The sequence below is a fragment of the Hippopotamus amphibius genome, chromosome 7, assembly GCF_030028045.1.
Source record: "Hippopotamus amphibius kiboko isolate mHipAmp2 chromosome 7, mHipAmp2.hap2, whole genome shotgun sequence".
Classification (NCBI taxonomy): Eukaryota; Metazoa; Chordata; class Mammalia; order Artiodactyla; family Hippopotamidae; genus Hippopotamus; species Hippopotamus amphibius.
The window spans coordinates 42,453,782-42,474,312 of record NC_080192.1 but is presented as its reverse complement, the minus strand read 5'-3'; the positions used below and the strand labels follow the sequence as shown (position 1 = coordinate 42,474,312).

The 20,531-nt window shown below is 35.8% G+C and overlaps 1 protein-coding gene across 1 annotated transcript in view; it reads left to right on the top strand.

The window, feature by feature from the left end:
* GLIPR1L2 (GLIPR1 like 2) overlaps positions 1-16,266 on the top strand; it is a 43,282-nt gene extending 27,016 nt beyond the window's left edge. Inside the window, exons 5-7 of the mRNA XM_057743348.1 lie at positions 4,199-4,284; positions 15,104-15,130; positions 15,213-16,266. Of these exons, the coding sequence (XP_057599331.1) occupies positions 4,199-4,284; positions 15,104-15,130; positions 15,213-15,535 (436 nt within the window). The 3' untranslated portion in view covers positions 15,536-16,266. The remainder of the gene's footprint in view (positions 1-4,198; positions 4,285-15,103; positions 15,131-15,212) is intronic.
* The last annotated feature ends 4,265 nt before the right edge of the window (positions 16,267-20,531 follow it).

Below are 20,531 nucleotides of genomic sequence, written 5' to 3'. Positions count from 1 at the left end.
TGGGGAGATTTGAAATTGTTATTATGGAAAATGAGAGAGGAAGCTGAAGAGAGAATGCTGGAAATATTCTCTACCTAGTTTAATGATTTTCCTCCGGCAGCACCCAGCAGCCCTGAAGCAGGCATGGAGCATGCAGAAAGTGAAATTCCTTCACTTTTTCCAACACTGGGGTTTTGTCAGGTGGATGTAAAGGAAAATAGGACAAGAGAGTTTAAGGGTTTAGAATATGCAATGTGATGGACCTAAGCTGGATTGAGAAGAGACAAAATGATGGATAGGGAGAGAAATAGGAGAGAAAGTAGACTTGTGGGACCAGCGAAATTAATGGAAACGTGTGACAGGAGTAAATGAGTTAGCAACCTGGAAGGATAGGTTGCAGTCAATGAGTGGAATGTGTGATTTTGTGAGTTCAGACGTAGAGCGGCTTTAGGAGATAACAAGATCCAGAATGTGGCTACAAAAGTGACAATTATGGAGCACTAGGAAGTTTTGTTGGTGAAGACATTCAGTAACATAGAGACCAAGTTATTGGATGAATTATTCATAAGCATATTGTAATCATCTAGGTCCCAAAGTTGTAGACAATGGCACAATTTTGACTGAAATGCAAAATGGTGAGCCAGATACCAAAGTGAATGAGGCATATTCAGAAGGAAGATGGTATCTTGGGGAGGATTAGAGGATGGTACAGTTAAATAATATCAGCCTCAAAGGAGCTTTATCAGTGTTTAACTGTGGTCCCTAGTCCTTTAGGTGCAAGATGTGGAAGTGAGGGAATGTGACCAACTGATTTTCACAGAAAGTGATATACAGTGAGGTAACTTTGCACATGCAAGGATAATGTGAGGCAGAAAACAACAGTATCCATACCTTCCTTGACCTTGAATAGGTCCAAGAAGTATTTTTTTATATTCTTTTTTTTAATTTATTTTATTTTATTATTATTATTTTAATTGGCTGTGTTGGGTCTTCATTGCTGCACACAGGCTTTCTCTAGTTGAGGCAAGCGGGGGCTACTCTTCATTGTGGTGCACGGGCTCCTCATTGTGGTGGCTTCTCTTGTTGTGGAGCACGGGCTCTAGGCATGTGGGCTTCAGTAGTTGTGGCATATGGGCTCAATAGTTGTGGCTCACAGGCTCTAGAGCTCAGGCTCAATAGTTGTGGCACACAGGCATAGTTGCTCCACAGCATGTGGTATCTTCCTGGGGCAGGGATCGAACCCATGTCCTCTGCATTGGCAGGTAGTTTCTTAACCACTGCACCACCTAGGAAGTCCCCAAGAAGTATTCATGGGGTTTTTGGCAAATACAAATATATTAGATGAATCAAAAGGAGAGCCAGATAGAATCTCTAAAAGATAGTATTTGCTACTTTTTGCATTGTATTTTTCTCTAGCTTATTGGGGTAGATTATTTAAGCCTACTTGGGAAGCCTATAGATGTCTGGATATGAACCAGGAGCCAGCACTGTGGTATTTCTTAGTGCTACACACATGTAATAAAAGTGAAAGAAGTTACTGCAGGTGGCTTAGGTATTCTGGTTGTATAATATGGAAAAATCAACATCTATTTGATGTACCCTAGCCATTCTTCCATGGACAATATACAGACTATATGAGTCTGTGCATGGAGAACTTTGAAGAGAAGAATCTACCTACAAATTGTAGTTGCTAGATTGTCAGTCCATGGAACTGGATTATCTCCTTCATGAACAAAGTGGCAGGCAAAAGGGGATAGATAGGCAAAAGATATTTTTGAGTGAGGAGAGGGTCATTAATTGTGGTTATTCAAACAAGATTGCTAATTTACTCGGTATATAATTGCAAGCTATAAAAACAAACATTAGGCACTTAAGTCCCTGGTTAGGCCACTCTGGGCCATCTAGAAGAATGGCCAAACCTTAGAAATACATATTCAAAAACCTGAATATCACAATTCTGAGTCATACCTTAGCAGAAGTTTTTGATGATACCCAATAAAGTATCTGATATCTCGAATGGCAAGCTTTCAAGTCCGTCAAGGATATGCAGAGATCTTTTATTTGCAGATCATATATCATTCTCTAATTTCACTGTTCCACAGTCAAACCATTTCAAGGAGGAAATGAATTTTGTTTAGATCCCAGCCAGAGTAGTAGCCTTCAAGAAATCCAAGAATTGATCCACTCACCTTTACCAAATACCCTGCTCTACTTTTACTGCCTTAACCCTTTATCACTCAAACAGATGCTTCCAACACAATAGCAGAGGTTATCCTGTCCTAAAACCCCTGCGATGGGGGGCCTCTGTTCTTGTACGTATGCCGAAAGCTATCCACTGTAAAGACTGCTTTTAAAACCTGGAGCACAAGGCAATCACCCCGTGACCATAATGTCTGATAACTGCAGCCTGGAATAACTCTGGAAAGGTAAATAAATATATAAATAAATACATCAATTAATTAATCAAAATAAATACATTCACACTGTGCTAGAATACAATGGGCCCTTTTTCAAAGATGTGAATATTATAAAACTATTTATATTAGGTAGCCAGAAATACCGAGCTAATACTCTCTCATGTTAATCTTCCACTTGTTCTGAGTTTCTAAAAAGTTTAAGCTAAAGCAATTTGAGTCTGAATCTACAGTACAAGTCCACAACTGCAATTAGAATTATTGGGCTGGATTAAGAGGAAACAACAGATAAGTATCTATAACTAGCAAAGTCCATTGAAATTTCATAGCTGCCCTGCCAGTGCCTGAAGAAATAGATGATATGCTCTGTCTTTAGGCATTTGCCTTTTCTAAGAAGCAGCGCAGTGGTTCACTGAGACCAAGTCATGACTCTGAACATTGTCCTCTGGAACTTTTCTTAAGACTCACATCTGGTCATATCTTCAGTATATTGCCACCTATAGGATATGTGTCCAGGCCCTAGATAAGGACATGTTGCCTGGGTGGCCCAATGGGTAAACTATTCCCATGCCCAACCCAAAGTCCATTAGAAAACCATTATTCATATTTTAAAATAGATCTATCTGCATTGTTCCAGAATGAGAACACAATTCAAACAGGTTGCTATTTAAGGATTTAACTGTGAAAAGAGGCCCCAAAATAGATATTTTAAAATAAGCTTTCCAATTCATATCTATTTTGGAGCTTCTTTTCCTAACTCAGCTTTGGGCAATTGATGTAATAATTTTTTACTTCTCCCCTGTGCTCTGTACAATGGATTAAACTGACTTTGTAAAATCCTATTTACATTTATTTGCTTGTTTATATACTTATGTATTTTTCGTGTGAACCTCAAAATAATCTGTGCAGCTGGGTCTTTGGGACAATAGACATTTCAGGATTTTGCAAATGCTTCAGAAAATTAATATATCATTTCTAGATAGTTTTTTTATATGTTTGTGCCAACTAGAATGTCTATAAAACATTCTATAACATTCATTTTTTTAAAAATTTTTTATTCCTTTGCTTTCTTGTGTTTTGCTCCTGTCTTTCACTAGATTTAACTTCCATATCACCAGGGACCATGTCTTTCTAATCCCCCTTTTTATCCCTGATACCTTTTTTTAAATTTATTTATTTATTTGTTTATTGGCTGTGTTGGGTCTTCATTGCTGCACGCGGGCTTTCTCTAGTTGCGATGAGCAGGGGCTACTCTTTTGTTGTGGTGCTTGGGCTCCTCATTGTTCTCTTGTTGTGGAGCACGGGCTCTAGGCGCATGGGCTTCAGTAGTTGCGGCACATGGACTCAATAGTTGTGGCCCACAGGCTGTAAAGCACAGGCTCAGTAGTTGTGGCATGCGGGCTTAGTTGCTCTGCGGCATGTGGGATCTTCCTGGAGCAGGGATCGAACCCATGTCCCCTGAATTGGCAGGCAGATTCTTAAACACTGTGCCACCTAGGAAGCCCTATAACATCCATTTTTAGGGGAAAATTTTGCTACAAACAAAAATAAAAGAAGCTTTAAAATTCCCTCATATTTAAATTACAATACTTTGTTTAAAAGTCATGGGAATTAGTTTCAGAAGAGACTATTTCTGGAGGGAAAAATAAGAGGAGAAAGGTTGCATCTCCACTTTAAGTACTTCCTTGAGTCCATTTTTTTTAATTAAATCACTTTTACAAATTAACTAAAAATTGGTAATTATATTATTTAAATAACACAAATGTGAGGCTTTTTCTAACAAAATGTTTTCTGCTTTTTTGTAGAGGAGCTCTGTCAAGAAGGCCTTATCAACGAGGATTAATGTGTTCTCAATGTGGCGGCTATGACAGATGCACAGATTTTCTATGCAGTAAGACAAAGAAAATAACTGAAACATGAAAAAAATCCATACTGCATTGGATGATAAGAAATGAAGTGGTGAACACTAACCAGTCTTTCATTGTCATGGTAATATTGTTCCTTTGATCAGAATGATATTGTTATATTATCAAAGGTAGTATCAAACAGCATCATCTTTAGATTGTTTTTTAAACTGCACAGCCTTTTCTGCCCTTTCTTACCCTTATTCCTGCCCCTAAAGCATACTAGAAGTCTGAAGGAAGGAATGAGAACTAACAGTTATACCCTGAAAAAGCTTCACAGTTAATTCCTGAAATAGCCACCTGTTTGAGAATGACTGCTCTAAAGGATAAGATATTCCAAAACATTCATGAAGAGGAAAGAAGTAAAGTAGCAAATGTTTAATAGCCTTTTATTTTCATTTTCCCTAAACATTCAGAAGATAAAAGTAGAAAATATGTTTTATTAAATTTTTATTTTAGTTTTTCCAAACATGAGAGTGTATAATCCAAAAGTATAACTATACCTGGAATATATGATGCTTAGAGGAATGTGGTGGTAGATAAATTTGAACAGTAAGTAAGGGGCATATTATGCTTTGGTGTTAAAGAAACTAGTGAACATTTCATTATCATGCCACTGCTAGAGGGACCCCACCATAACATTTCTCCCCTTGCTTCATTTGAATCAAGATACAAAACCTTGCTCCTCCTCTTCCCCTTTTCTTTCTCGTCCTGAAAATATCCAGACTTAAAGCCATTGGGTAGGTCAGAAAGAGGTAGGCATCCACACAGAGGGCATCCAGATGTGACATGTTAGAACCTAAGCAAAAAAGCAAGGGATTCATACATGATGCAGTGGGCCTGGGGAGAGAACCTAAGTAGAGTGAGAACAGTGTCCACATGGTATGGCCTTGTATGGGAAGTTAGAGTCCTTGTGGAGTGAGGTAAGTGTGCCAGCATGAGGTCAGGCTTGGGGTATCAGACAGATCAGCATAAAGGGATGTGTACGCAGGAATGCTCCACTATGTGGTGTCAAGAGTCCAAGCAAAGTGAGGATAGAATGTATATGGGGTGGGAGGGAGATAGAGTATCAGAGTCTGAGCAGGTGAGAAGGCATCCATGGAGGGATGGTTTGGAAATGTGTTGACGGAATAAGGAGAGGATTCACATATAAGGTTGACCTGGAGAGAGGTATTAAAAACTAAACAGGTAAGGGGGCATCCATATTTTAGGATGAGTTGTCAGAGTCCAAACTAGGTGAGGAAGCCTTTAATTGGGGGTGGGGGTGGCTTGGCATGGGAGGGATCAGAGCCCTAGTGGGATAAGAAAGGAATCCATACATTGGAGAAGCCCAAAGTTTCAGAGTCTTAGCAGGATGGGAGAGCAGTCCAAGTGGAGGATCAGCCTGTAGCTTGCCAGGTTAAATGCTGGGCACCCAATTAAATCTGAATTTCAGAAAAACAAAAAGATATTTTTAGTGTAAGTATATCCCAAATATTGCATGGGCTATACTTATACTAAAAAAATTTTTTGTTGTTTTCTGAAATTTGAATATAACTAGGCATCCTATATTTTCATTTGCTAAATCTGGCAACTCTACCACCCTAATGAGGATTATCGGAGCCCAGTAGAAGCAGTGATAGGAGATTAGAAGCACACTGGAGGAGGATGGATCAAGTAAGTAAGTAGGTTAAAGATAATGGAGCCAGTTTTCTCACTGTCAGAGAATGGAATACAGATATGTAAAGGAAGAAAACAAGCATGAATCTTGTGGTCATGATTTGGAATTAGAGGTATTGGAATGTAAGGGTTTCAATAAATATAAACATAGATGTAAATATCTGTATATGTATGTATCAACATACATATGTTCCCTAGCTCTGAGACGGCCTTGGAACAGAGTTCCCCCACCCCTAAAGCAATGAGCACAATAGTACTCAGATTTTGGTTTCTAAATTCCAGTATGCACTAAAGGGAACCAGGGCTCACTGGAGAAAGGTTGGATTCAAGGGCTGGGGCAGGAGAAACATAAGATAAAGTCAAAATGTCTTTTTATACCTGAAAGCAAAGAAGTGCTCAAAGGGTGATGGAGACGTAACAAAAAGGACACAGAAGCCATCTTAAAGGGCCCTTACTGGTCAAATCTGGGACAATTTGAGCACCAAAATGATAATAGTGGATTATAACTCACTGGATAAAACAGGAAACTATGATTCATACTGATATAAATTAATAAATGAATAAATTAAAAGTTTAATGAGGAACAGTGTATTTGCATAGTTCAGAAGTAACTCCCCATAGAAATACTAAGGGAAAAGAGTAACTTCACAATGGAGCAGCCTGGCAGACACAACCTTAATAAAATGATCAAAGTGAACATCACCAGCAATAGGAAGTATCAAACCAAAATCCTGCACCACCTGAGAGAATACAGTGAGGAGAGCACATCATCACTTCTGTGGTATTACTACCAAAGATGCATAACCTAATCCAACCACAAGGAAGCATCAAATAAGTCAAAATTGCAGATTCATGTAAAAAACTGTGGATTTCTCCACAAAATAGTTGGCTTGTTATCTTCACAAGTGTCAAGATCTGAATGTGAAATTGAATGAAGAACTGTCCCAGACTGATGAAAATAAAGAGACAACTAAACGTAATACATGATTCTGAACATGGTTCTTTTGCTTATAAAGGCCACTATTAGCAAGCACAATGAGCAGAAAGTGAATGAGGCCTAAAGATTAGATGGCAGTGACAATGTAATGTCCTGATTTTGATGGTTGTATTATAGTTATGTAGAAGAATGTCCTTGTTTGTAGGAAATAATGAGTATCTTGGGATAATGAGATATCAGATTGGCAACTTGCATTAAAATGGTTCAAAATAAAAGTTATTTGTACTGTATTGCAAATTTTTTGTAAGTTAGAAGTTCTTTTAGATTTTTTAACCCCCCCCCGCCATAAATGTGAAATCTAAGGAAAGCAAATCAGTTTGAAGATTTTTTATTATAGTCCAGTGGAGAAATAAGATTCATATTGGAGTATTTGCAAGAGAAATAAAGATGAAGAGACAAATTTGATTAATATTTATGGAGCAAAATTAGCAAGTCTTTGAGACTAATTTGATATGGTAATGAGAAAAAGAAAGTCTAAATATCAGATTTGTGGTGTGGGTGGCTAATGGAATAAGTTATTGAGGTACAAATAATATAAAGAAAGGAAGCTATGGAAGATAGACAATTGGCTCAGTTTCTATTGTTATTAGCTTTAAATATCTATTTAACATCTGAGCAGATAAGGCTAGTAAACTTAAGGTACAAATCAGGGCTATATTTCAGAATGATTAACATATAGATAAGACTGAAAATGTGAAAAAGGAAGAACACACTCATGTACAACTCACCCAAATAAAAAGAGGCAGAAGAATAGTATACCAAGAATAGAATCCTAAGAAAAAAAGAGGGACAAGGAGAAGAGGGTACCCTATTGTACCCTTTCATTAAAATGTGCTCATTGAATTGGCAATATGAAGATCATTAGCGACCTGAAAGAGGTTTCAGAGAAATAGTAGGGTAGCAACCAGATTTCTATGGATTGAAAGTGAATGGAAAGTGAGGAAATAGAAATATCTAGGACAGTATCACTCTGTCAAAACACTCTGATGAGGAATTTCCAGTTTAAAATAGCATCTTACTGGCAGGTTCCACCAAAGCTTCTAATTCTCCATTAAAATGCCAGTAAAAACTCTTTCATTTAGCTAATCAACAAATATGCATTCATTGGTAACTATGTGCCAGACATTGCCCCATGCAGAGGGTATAAAACGATAAGAAGAGAGACATACTTTCTGCCCTCTTTGAACTTACAGTCTAGCTAGGAAGATAGGTATTTAAAATAAGACATAATATTATAAAATACAAAACTGTTGTTTTAAATTTTTATTTATTTAAAGTTCTATAAACTTTAATATATATATAGATTCAAATTATCACCATTCCAATCAGATAGAGAACCATTCCATCACACCAAAAAAATACTTCCTTGTGTAGTCACACCTTCCTTCCACTCCTAATTCTGGCAGCCTCCAAACTGTTCTTCATCATTTTACTTTTATCTTTTTGAGAATGTCATATAAATGGAATCGTATAAGTTGTAACATTTGAAGACTGGCTTCTTTTGTTCGCGTGATCCTCAGAGATTCATCCAAGTTATTGTATACGTTAACAGTTCATTCTTTCTTTGTTGAGTAGTATTCCATTACATAGATGTACCACAGTTTGTTGATTCATTCATTCATTAAAGGACATCTGGGTTGTTTTCAGTACTTGGCAGTTGTGAACAGAGCTCCTATAAACATTTTGAGTTCTTTTATCATTGTTTTGTGGTTTTCAGAATATATATTTTGTACATATTTTGTTAGAATTATCTCTCTCTCTTTTTTTTATTTTTGAGTTGTTGTAAGTGGTATTTTGAAACTTTTTGGTTATCTTTCTGTTACTGTTTCTAGTTTCATTCCATTTTATTCAGAGAACATACTATATATGGATATCAGCTCTTTTAAGTTTTTGAGGTTTGTTTTTTTGGCCTAAGATACATTCTACCTTGGTGTATATTCTATGGGTGCTTTAAAAAGAATGTGATTCTGCTATCATTTGGTACAGTGTTCCAAAAAATGTTAATTTGATTCTGTTGGTTGATGGTGTTGAACTTCTATATTCCTAATGATTTTCTATCTAGTTATTCTATCAGTTTTTAAGAGAAGGATGTTGAAGTTTCTGGCTATAATTGTAGATTTTGCTGTTTTTCCTTTTAGTTCTGTCTGTCTGTTTGTTTGTTTGTTTCATGTGTGTTGAAACTCTGGTGTTAAGTGCACATACAATTAGAATTATTATACTTTCTCTTGGTGAATTGACCATTTTATCAATACGTGATGTCCCTCTTGGGACACTGGATAAAGGTAGTCAAAACGTACAAACTTTCAGTTACAAGATAAATATGTACTGGGATGTAATGTACAAGATGATAAATATAATTAACACTGCTGTATGTTATATTTGAAAGTTATTAAGAGTAAATCCTAAGAGTTCTCATCACAAGGAAAAAAATATTTTTTCTTTTACTTTGTATCTATATGAGATGATGGATATTCAGTAAACATATTGTGGTAATCATTTCATGCTGTATATGGGTCAAATCATTATGCTGTACACCTTAAACTTATACAGCATTGTATGTCAATTATATCTTAATAAAACTGGAAGAAAAAAAATAAGTACTATCCCTCCTTATCCCTAGCAATTTTCTTTACACTGAAATCTATTTTGTCTGTGTAAATATAGGCACTTCAGCTTTCTATTCATTTATGCTTATTTTTAAACTGCCTATATTTCTTATAGACAGCATGTAGTTGGGTCATGTTTTTTAATCCATTCTGACAATCTCTGTTTTAATTGGTATGTTTAGACCACTTACATTTAATAAAATTATTACAGTGTTTGGATTTAGGTCTGCCATTTTATTTGTTCTCTGGTTTTTTCCTCTATTTTTTATTGCTGTTTCCCTTTTTATGCCTTCTTTTGCATTATTGAAACATTTTTCAGGTGTTTCATTTAATTTGTCTATTTTGGTTCCAGCCTATCTCTTTGTATAATTTTTTCAGTTGTTGTCCTAGGGATAGCAACATGCATACTTAACTTTTCACAGTCTGTTTAGAATCAATATTTTGGAATGTGGAAACCTTACCACCGGATAAATCCCTTTACTTTCCCCCATAGTTATTTTACATATTAAATCTACATGCACTGAAAATGCCATCATCAATGTACTACTTTTTGTTTTCAACTCTCAAATATATTTTAAATAATTCAAGAGGAGAAGAATAGTCTATTATATTTACCTAGTCTATTATTTTTTACCATTTTGTGGCTTTCCCTTCAGTTCCTGATAGTTCAAGTTTTCTTCTGGTATCATTTACCCTCTATATGAAGAATGTACTTTAGTAATTCTTTTAGAGAAGGTTTGCTGGGCACAGATTCTCTTAGGATTCCTTCATTTGAAAATGTCTTTACTTCTTCATTTCTGAAGGTTATTTTTGCTGGATATAGAATTGTTTTCTTGATAGTTCTTTCCTTCCAGCACTTCAGAAATATTGTAGCAACCACTCCCTTCTGGCCTCTCTGGTTTCTGATGAGAAATCTAGTCATTTAAGTCTTTCTTGCTCTTATAGATAATGTAATTTTCCTCTGACTTCTTTTGAGATTTTATTTTATTTTATTGTCTCTAAATTTCAGAAGTTTTATTATAATGTGTCTGAGCATGGATTTCATTGGGCTTATTCTGTTTGATGTATGCTCAGCTTCTTGAATCTGTAGGTTTACATCTTTTTCCAAACTTTGGAAGTTTTCAGCCATTATTTTTGTATATTTTTTTTTTCTAGCCTCACACTCTTTCTCTTCTCCTTCAGGGACTCATAACATGAATGTTAGACTTTTTGTTGTCCCATGGTTTCCCTGAGACTCTGTTCATTTTTTAATCCTCATCTCTCTTTCAGATTGGATCATTTCTGTTGATCTGTTGTCTTTAAGTTCACAGACTCTTTCCTATGTTGTCTCTGTTTTGCTGTTGAGTGTTCCCAGTGAGTTGTTTTGGTTTTGCTTTTTTGGTGAGATCCAAAAGCAAAAAAACCAGCTAAGTCATGTTGGGACTCCTAACCACAGAAACTGTGAGATAATAAATGCGAGTTGTCTTAGGTTTGAGGTAATTGGTTACACAGCTTAGAAAATAAATGATACTGGGAGAAAAAAAAAAACAACTGGTACACAATATATACAAAAAAGACTCCAAGGAAAAGAGAAAAAGAAACAAACAAATGGCAAAATAATACTGCCATCAATCACCTGTATATACTGCCATGGTACAGACAAGAAATGAGAACAGGTATACCATTTTCAAAAAAAAATCTTAATAAAGAAGGGTAAAACAAGAGATCAAAGCAAAGACACAAAAATCGAGGAAGATATGGCAAGATAACAAAGATAAAACCACTGGCATAGCATAGGAAAAACATGAAAAAAAAAGATAAAATAATTACAGAAGTAAATATCACATTGAAAACAGCACAAGGGGACTTCCTAGGTGGCGCAGTGGTAAAGAATCCGCCTGCCAATGCAGGGTACACGGGTTCGAGCCCTGTCCTGGGAAGATTCCACATGCCATGGAGCAACTAAGCCCATGCACCACAACTATTGAGCCTCTGCTCTAGAGCCACAACTACTGAGCCCATGTGCCGCAACTATTGAAGCCCATGCACCTAGAGCCTGTGCTCCACAACAAGAGAAACCACTACAATGGGGAGCCCGTGCACCACAATGAAGAGTAGCCCCCGCTTGCAGCAACTAGAGAAAGCCTGTGTGCAGCAAGGAAGACTCAACGCAGCCAATAAATAAATTAAATAAATAAATAAATTTATAAAAAAATGAAAACAGCACAAGGAACCAAAAATACTGGAAAACACAGTAAATGCAAGCAAGGAGTTTAAAACATTAAAGAGAAAATGATAAATATGCACTGATAATCAGATTCAACATAAGAATAATTAGAGGCTCTAAAGAACAGAACTAAAATAATAGGACAGAAAATAAAGCTACAACTAGATATATAGATATTTAAAGAAATAATTAAAACCTTCAAAAATAGAAATTCTTGAATGTGCATACTATGGAATATAAATTGAGGTGGCCACTATGGAAAATAGTATGGAGGTTCCTCCAAAATTAAAAATACAACTACCATACGATCCAGCAATTCCACTTCTGGGCATTTATCCAAAGAAAATGAAAACACTAACTCACAAAGATACACCACCATGTTTATTGTAGCATTATTTAGAATAGCCAAGATATGGAAACAACCTAAGTATGCATTAGTTGATAAATGAATAAAGAAAATGTGACATATATATACAATGCAATATTATTTATCCATGAAAAAGAAGGAAGTCTTGCCATTTGTGACGACATGGATAGACTTTGAGGGCATTATGCTAAGTGAAAAAAGTCAAACAGAAAAAGAAAAATACCATATGGACTCACTTGTATGTGGAATTAAAAACAAACAAACCAAGCTTTTAGATACAGAAAATAGATTAGTGGTTGCCACAGGCAGTGGATGAAATGGGTGAACGAGGTCAAAAGTACAAAATTTCGCTTCCAGTTATAAAATAAATAAGTCATAGGGATGTAATGTATAACATGGTAACTATAGTTAATAATACTGTATTACATATTTGAAAGTTGCTGAGAGTAAACCTTAAAAGTTCTCATCACAAGAAAAAAAGATATTGTAACAATGTATAGTGACAGATATAAACTGGACTTATGGTGGTGATCATGTCACAAAATATACAAATATCGAATCATTGTGTTGTGCACCTGAAACTAATATAATGTTTTATGTCAAATTATACTTCAATTTTAAATAACCTTGTAAAGAAAAAAAAAAGTATATACTACATGCTAGGAAAAAGTGACACAAAGTTTTCACCATCTAGATATCCCCTAGTAAGTTAGAAGAGAAAAAGAATCCTTTAAGCATCTAAGCAAAAAATGTAAAATCGTTTATTAGAGAGTTTAACAGTCAGTTGAATCAGAGAAACAGCCACTCTAAGTATTCTGACAATACAGTGTTTAGATTAGGTAACATAACTTATATGAACGCTGTAAATTCTAGGGTAGTGAAGATCAGAGAAGCTGCCACGAAAAACCAGAGGAAGCACAGTCAAGAGGTCAGGGAAGCAGACACTGAAGACCTCTTAACCTGGAGCACCAAAATAGGTGGTTCTCAAAAACTGACCAGGAAATTGCTGCAATTCTCAAAAATCTTTGAGAAAGCTTCCACAAACTGCCTCAGTGTTCAGCAGCAAAGCAAATAGTTTCCCATTCTACCAAGGAGGTAACTGTGAATTTCACATCCACTGAGGTCTCTGGCCAACAACCACCTCTGAAGAACAATGATCTCCACTTCTTTTAAATAGTCCAAATTTTCACTAGCAGTCCTGCAAACTCTAACCTGAAGCTATACAGAGAAAGAAATTCACAGAAAGATAGTTAGGTCCAGTTTCAGCTCTACAATACAAGATTGACTTTACATTGGCGTGATAGTAATGCCACATCAGCAATTGACAATCCTGCATAGAGGCGAAAATTCATGCTGGCCTCCAACTTCTCTACAATAACAGTCAATGCTAAGAGTCAGTGGAGTGATGCCTGTATTGTTCTTAATACAAGAAGTGTCAACAAAGAATTTATAAATAGCCCAAACTTATTATTCACTTATAAGCAAATAGACAAATATTGTGGAAACGTTCAGTAACTTGTGGTATATAGTCCTCATGAACACTCCTTCAATAAACTACTAGAGGATGACTTTCACCAAAAAGATAAATGGAAAAGCAAAACACTGCACTGAAAGAACTGTCCTTACACATTAAATCTTAATTGATAGACAAGGACTAAAACAAACCTGAAGGTTATAATTACAAAACAAACTGTAAAGGTAATAAATTCTGGTGATATATGTGTGTATATTATGTATATTATACATATAATATATATGTAATGTGTGTATATATATATATATACATATATATAATTCCTAAAACTTGGGAGTAGAAGAGAGAGGTAGAAAAAAATGTGCTTAACTTTATCATCTTTTATAGCCAGGGGCCAAAAGATATTTAAAGCTGATATTTCAAACAATAGAGATGTAAGTAAATTTAAATGTATTTAAATATTTAATCAAGTACAAAAGTAAAAGAAGAATGTAATCAATGAAAATTAGTGATGAGAACTGAAGATGCAAAGAAAACAAAGTACTAATTACATTATTGCTCATACTAAGCAATAAATAGGTACACATACACAGAATGAAGTAGAGAAAATATAGACAATATGGTAAGAGATTTTAAGGAGCTCTAAAATAGAAATTATTTCATAAAATATGAAGTAATAAATAATACCAAGCACAAAAGGCTAAAATAACTTCAGAGATCCAACAGAAGGTGCCTGAGGAGTGATTTCTACATTTTCCTCTAAGGGTACCATCATTGCAAGACAAAGCCCTGGTTGACACTGGACTCTCTATAGATGAGACCGCATTTATCCTCCCACTCTCTTTTCTAGTGAAATCTGGGGATTGTTTGACCTTCTCTGCCCAAGTAAGCAGAAGAAAGGAAATTTATTTCCTGAAAAGTATTATGATAGCATTGGGCTAGATAGCAAAAACAAGGAATACCAGGCTCTGTATTTAACCTTGCCATCTAGGAAATGAAGAGCAACTGAAAGCTTCTGAAAATAAGAATTAAATGAGGAAAGTGAGTAGATTCAGAAAACTAATTTTGAATGATCTTGGGCAGGGAGAGGAGAGAGAAAAATAAGAGATATTCTAACATGACGTAAGTTAACTATACTTCAATTTTTAAAAAAGGATGTTACAGAATTCTAGAATGTTGAAGCTGGAACAATCTTCGGAAGGCAGGAGTGAAGTGGCTTATATAAGTTGACAGGATGATTTAGAGACAGAATTAGTACTAGAATCCACACCTCTTCCTCCTATACTTTCATGTCTCTCTAGCAGACCAGAAGGACCTTTACTAAAAGAAAATATGTTGTAATTTACAGTTGGCTACTGGTTGAATGGGGGACATCAAAAATGAGGTCATGGTGCCTGAAAACTAGGAGAATGACATTATTGTTGGGAAAAGTATCTTACATTCTAGAAGAAGAAGAAATTTTATGTAATTCTTTATGAACTTTCTTTTTCTTTCTAGGTGATGCAGATCGTGACCAAGCCATATGTATGTATTGTTGTCCTTTATTTCTTGAACGATTTAACTACTTTATGTGAAATCCAGCTTTCAATTACTTCTTTATTTACAGATTACCGATTTTGGTATCCAAGATGGGAAGTACCCCGGCCAATTGTGTGTGATCCACTGTGCATGACTACTTTATTTCTGAGACTGCTGTGTTTTTCACTAAGTGCCACAATTGTTTTGATAATACAGTCTCATTTTCCAAATATATTATTGGAAGAAGACATGGTTTTTACCCCTGAGGTAGCTGGGCCAGCAAAGAGGGAGGAAAAGGTAGAGGAGGAAGAGGAGGAGGAGGAGGAAGAGGAGGAGGAGGAGGATGAAGAGGAGGAAGAGGACAGGAAAAAAGAGGAAGAGGAAGAGGAAAAGGAGGAGGAGGAGGGGTAAGATTTACCACTATCATAGGACAAAAGTGTAATACAAACAAGGCAAAAAATAAAGTAAAATAAAAAACACTGAAAAGAAAAAAACCACCACTGAGCTTTAACAAAAAAAATATGCACAAACCACTATTGTAATACCTTTTATTCCCTTCTCTTTCCCATATTTATTCAAAAAATTTAAATTTGAAAAACAAAGAAACAAACAAAAAACATGTATTTTATAGTAAGTATTGTAAGGCAAGTTCTTGAACACTAAGAACAAATAAAGATGTGATGAGAGAAATACTAAAAAAACATTTGGCCAGTCTAATTAATCTTAAGATTTCACTATGTTATTCTGATAAAGGATGAAATTTCTACTTTGTAAATATGTTTCTATCTCTCTCTGTTTTTAATATTTTTTAGATGGGTTAAAAGTTTTCTTGAGTATTAATTAAAACTATACATGTAAGGTACTTAGGACCATTCCAAGTTCAGGAAAATCATTTGATAACTTTTGATTTTGTTGTTTTTATCATTTCTATCATAGTTGTTATTGGTGGTGGTGATGATGGTGGTGATATTTTCCATGTATTATCAAGGCTTCTAATACCATTATTTATCTTTGTAGTAAATGTGTTTGGAATGGTTTAAGTGGTATTTGTACATGCTGTTAGGAGACAAATTTATTATTTCTACTTCATGTTCAATATTTCATTAAAGCCTTGCTGTAATTCTTTACTCAGCTATATAATTTGTTGACACCAATGGCTAATAAATGTCAAAAGTTTAATTAGTTGTGATTAAGCAAACTGGCTTCCTCCAAAATTTATGCTATAAAGTAAAATAAATTTTTTAAATAGTTATTTACTTAGAGTTATTCAATATCTATAGTAAAAGTGCGTAAATTAGTAATATAAATTAGCTACTTACCACTTGTGGTACTAATAAATGAACTGAGTAAAAATACATAAGCAAAATACATCAAATGATATAAACTTTATGTTTATTAACTGTATTATATTAAAAGCCTGTTCTTAAATGGGCAATATGAGAATTATATAAAAAAGCAATGAACTCTAGGTGCATCCACCACACAAATACGGTATGCTAACATATATATATGGAATCTAGAAAAATGGTACTGATGAACCTAGTGGCAGGGCAGGAGTAGAGATGCAGACATAGAGAACAGACTTGAGGAAGCAGGGGGAAGGGGAAGCTGGGACGAAGTGAGAGAATAGCATTGACATATATACACTACCAAATGTAAAGTAGATAGCTAGTGGGAAGCTACTACAGAGCACAGGGAGATCAGCTCGATGCTTTGTGAAGACCTAAAGGAATGGGATAGGGAGGGTGGGAGGAGGCTCAAGAGGGAGGAGATATGGGGATATATTTATACATATAGCTGATTCACTTTGTTGTACAGCAGAAACTAACACAATACTGTAAAGAAATTATAGTCCAATAAAGGTGAAAATTTTTTTAAAAATAAAAATTAAAAACAGAAAAAGAATTTAAGAAAGTTGAAGTTGACTGAAAAAAAAAGCAATGAACTGTCTTCTTGTATTTGATAGTTTCTGGTTTTTTTTTTTGTTTTCACTTGCTTTGTTTTGTTTTTCAAGAGCTCTGAGATATAGATATAGATACAGATATATAAAATTTCCATGAAGTCAGCCTCTTTTTTACCCAGCCTCCTGAGAAAAAGCCTGAGGTAGAGAAAAGGGGTGGTTCTCTACAGTGATTTTATTTATTATTATTATCTTATATTTGTATATCATTTTCATAGCTTCCAAAGTGCTGTTACATAATTATTTAATACTCAAAGCCACTCTGCGGAGTTGGTATTGCTTCCACTTTTAAATTGAGAATATGATTGCTATAGGCCAGTGGTTCTTAACTTGGGGCAATTTTGCCACCTCTCTGCCAATGACAGTTAGCAATGTCTGGGAACATTTTTTTTTTTTAATTTATTTATTTTGACTGCGTTGGGTCTTCTTTGCTGCACTCAGGCTTTCTCTAGTTGTGGCAAGCGGGGGCTACTCTTCGTTGTGGTGAGCAGGCTTATTGCAGTGGCTTCTCTTGTTGCAGAGCACAGGCTTTAGGTGCACAGGCTTCAGTAATTGCAGCATGCGGGCTCAGTAATTGCAGCACATGGGCTCAGTAATTGTGGTTTGCGGGCTCTAGAGCATAGGCTCGATAGTTGTGGCAGACAGGCTTTGTTGCTCCGCGGCATGTGGGATCTTCCCAGACCAGGGATCAAACCCATGTCCCCTGCATTGGCAGGCAGATTCTTAACCACTGAGCCACCAGAGAAGTCCCTGCCTCTCTGTATTTTTTATCCATTCCTCAGTTGGAGTTTTTATCATTTTTTATTGATAAATAAGAATATATATACTTAAAAATGATAACCATGCTATATCATATGGATTGCGATATCTGTCCCTAGTTTGTCACTTGCCTTTATATTTGTCTGTGGTGCTGTTTTAAATCTCGCTGTCAATAACCCCAGGCCTATATTCTTACATCTCACAAAGAAGGAGGGACAACCTGCCTTACCAGCTCCAGCCCAAAACCCAGGAAGTATTCTGATTGGCTTAGCTTGGATCATGTTCTCATTCCTGAACTAATCACCCTACCCAGAGAATGCAGAGAAAGACAAGCAAGACTCTGGCCCAATATGGGATCTGTACCCATTTCAGTACATGGAGATGGAGGAGCAGGGCATCATGATAGACAGCCAAACACTGGCTACAAGAAGTGGAAGATGGGAAAGTGTTCTATATACAGAAACCAGAAACACCATAGTTACCACAGTTAATTGCAGCAATGTGCCACTGCAGATTTTTCCCAAATTGATAGCCAGTTGTCCTGAAATCACTTCTTGAATAATCAGTTAATCCCAAGATATGTTTGGGCACATACCAGGACAAAGAAAAAAATCGCACTTCAATTCTGACCAAATACAATTTTGAATTTGAAATTTCTGCACTTGAAAATGCTGAATTTAAAAAGTTAAACAAATTTCTTTACTACATACTACAGGAATTCTCAGAGACTTTGATAGGCTAACTGTGAGTTAGGAATCTCTAAAGTGTGTGTAGATTATGAAGAGTTTTTCACCCTTCTGACCATCAAGTACTTTCTCACATCTCTGCTTTGATTTCAAGAGAATATAGATTGGTAAAATGCTGCTGTATATTAAATTCTTATAAACACTCACATTTATTTTTTGACTTTATTTTATTCCACTGATCTGTCTAGTTAAGTTAATGGTAAGAAATGGATTATATTGAGATGATGGTTAATTTTATGCAACTTGACTGGGCTAAGGGATGTCCAGATAACAAATGAAACATTATTATTTCTGGGTGTGTCTGTGAGGGTATGTCCAGAAGATATGAGCATTTGAATCAGCCAACTGAGTAAGAAAGATCCCCTCACCAGTGTGGGTGAGCATTAGAACAAAAAGGTGGAAAGGTAAATTCGCTCTCTCTACTTGAGCTGGGTCTTCCATCCTCTCCTGCCCCCCAGACTCAGACAGGGACTTACACCATTGGCTCCCCTAGTTCTCAGGCCTTTGGGCTTGAAATAAGACTGCACTGCCAGCTTTCCTGGGCCTCCAGCTTGCAGATGGCAAATCATGAGACTTCTCATCCTCTGTAATCATGTGAACCTATCCCTTGTAATGGATCCCTTTCTATGTATCTATACATGTCCTATTGGCTGTGTTTCTCTAGAGAATCCTGATAGGACTGAGATGCTGTTAACCAAGAGACCTAAGAGTATCACAGCCGTCTCCCTCCTCCCCTCCCTCAACACACACTCCCTAGCTGTGTGAGAATTATGGAAGGCAAAGTAATACTTTACTGTTACCAAAGACTGTCCCCAAGCTTCCACTAAAAAACAACAGTGAGCTTGATTAAGCTATGTCCACCTATGACCTATGCATTCTCTCACCCCAATACCTATCCCTGGATCTCAGGATTTACCAGTGAGTAGAACTGAAAGCCATACCTGCCAGTTACCAGAAGAAACAGAAGCAAACCAACTTAGCACATGCATATCCCAGCCTGTGTGAGTAAAGATGGAAGTGCTACAAACTCCAGAAGGAGGTGTCCCCAAGCATGCAAGAAAAATAGAAGAGATCATACCCATATTTACTATGACTTTTTTTTCCTTTGAGTGTTCCATTCCAAATAACACTCCCCAGCCAGTGCAATGACATATGATTAATGAAGTTTAATATTCCTGCTCAGGGTGGAATAAGAGGACTAAAATGAATATGAGGAGTTTGAAGCCAACTTGTTCATTCTTACACCAGTAAGATTATTATTATTATTATTATTATTTTATAGTAATCTAGTACATTTTCTCATCTCTCTCAGAGAAACCTCTGCTTTTCTTTTTTCAAAATTGTTTTTTTGCTATTCCCAATCTTCTTAATTGGGATTATTTTGTCAAGTGAGAAACAAATCTCATTAGTATTTTTAATTGGGATTATTATAATTGGGATTATACTCAATTTATAGGTTAGTGAAAATTGACACTTCTCAATGTAGTTTTCCTATTCAAGATATTAGTTCCATATTTATTCAATATATTTATGTACTGTCACTCACTTCTTAGTTGTTTTCCTGTATGGGACACTATTTTTTTTTTCATCAAGAAACTATTTAATGCAGATTAAGACAGCATTATTCACAGTCATCAAAATTTGGACACAACTCAAGTGTCCATCCATGGTACCTGGATACACCAGACTTGCCATATGTACACAGTGGAATATCTCTCATAAAAAGATACAAAGAATCTTGAAAACACTACACTTAGGAAGGAAGGCACACACAAAAGGACACAAACTGTGCAATTACGTTTATATGAATGTCCCAAATCTGTAAATATTCTAATAGATTAGAAGACACTGTACGCCATATAAGATTTCATCGGGATCTCATCCACCCCACAGTGTAAGGTAACCACTATACTGAATTTCTTATCAATGGTTCACTGGCTTT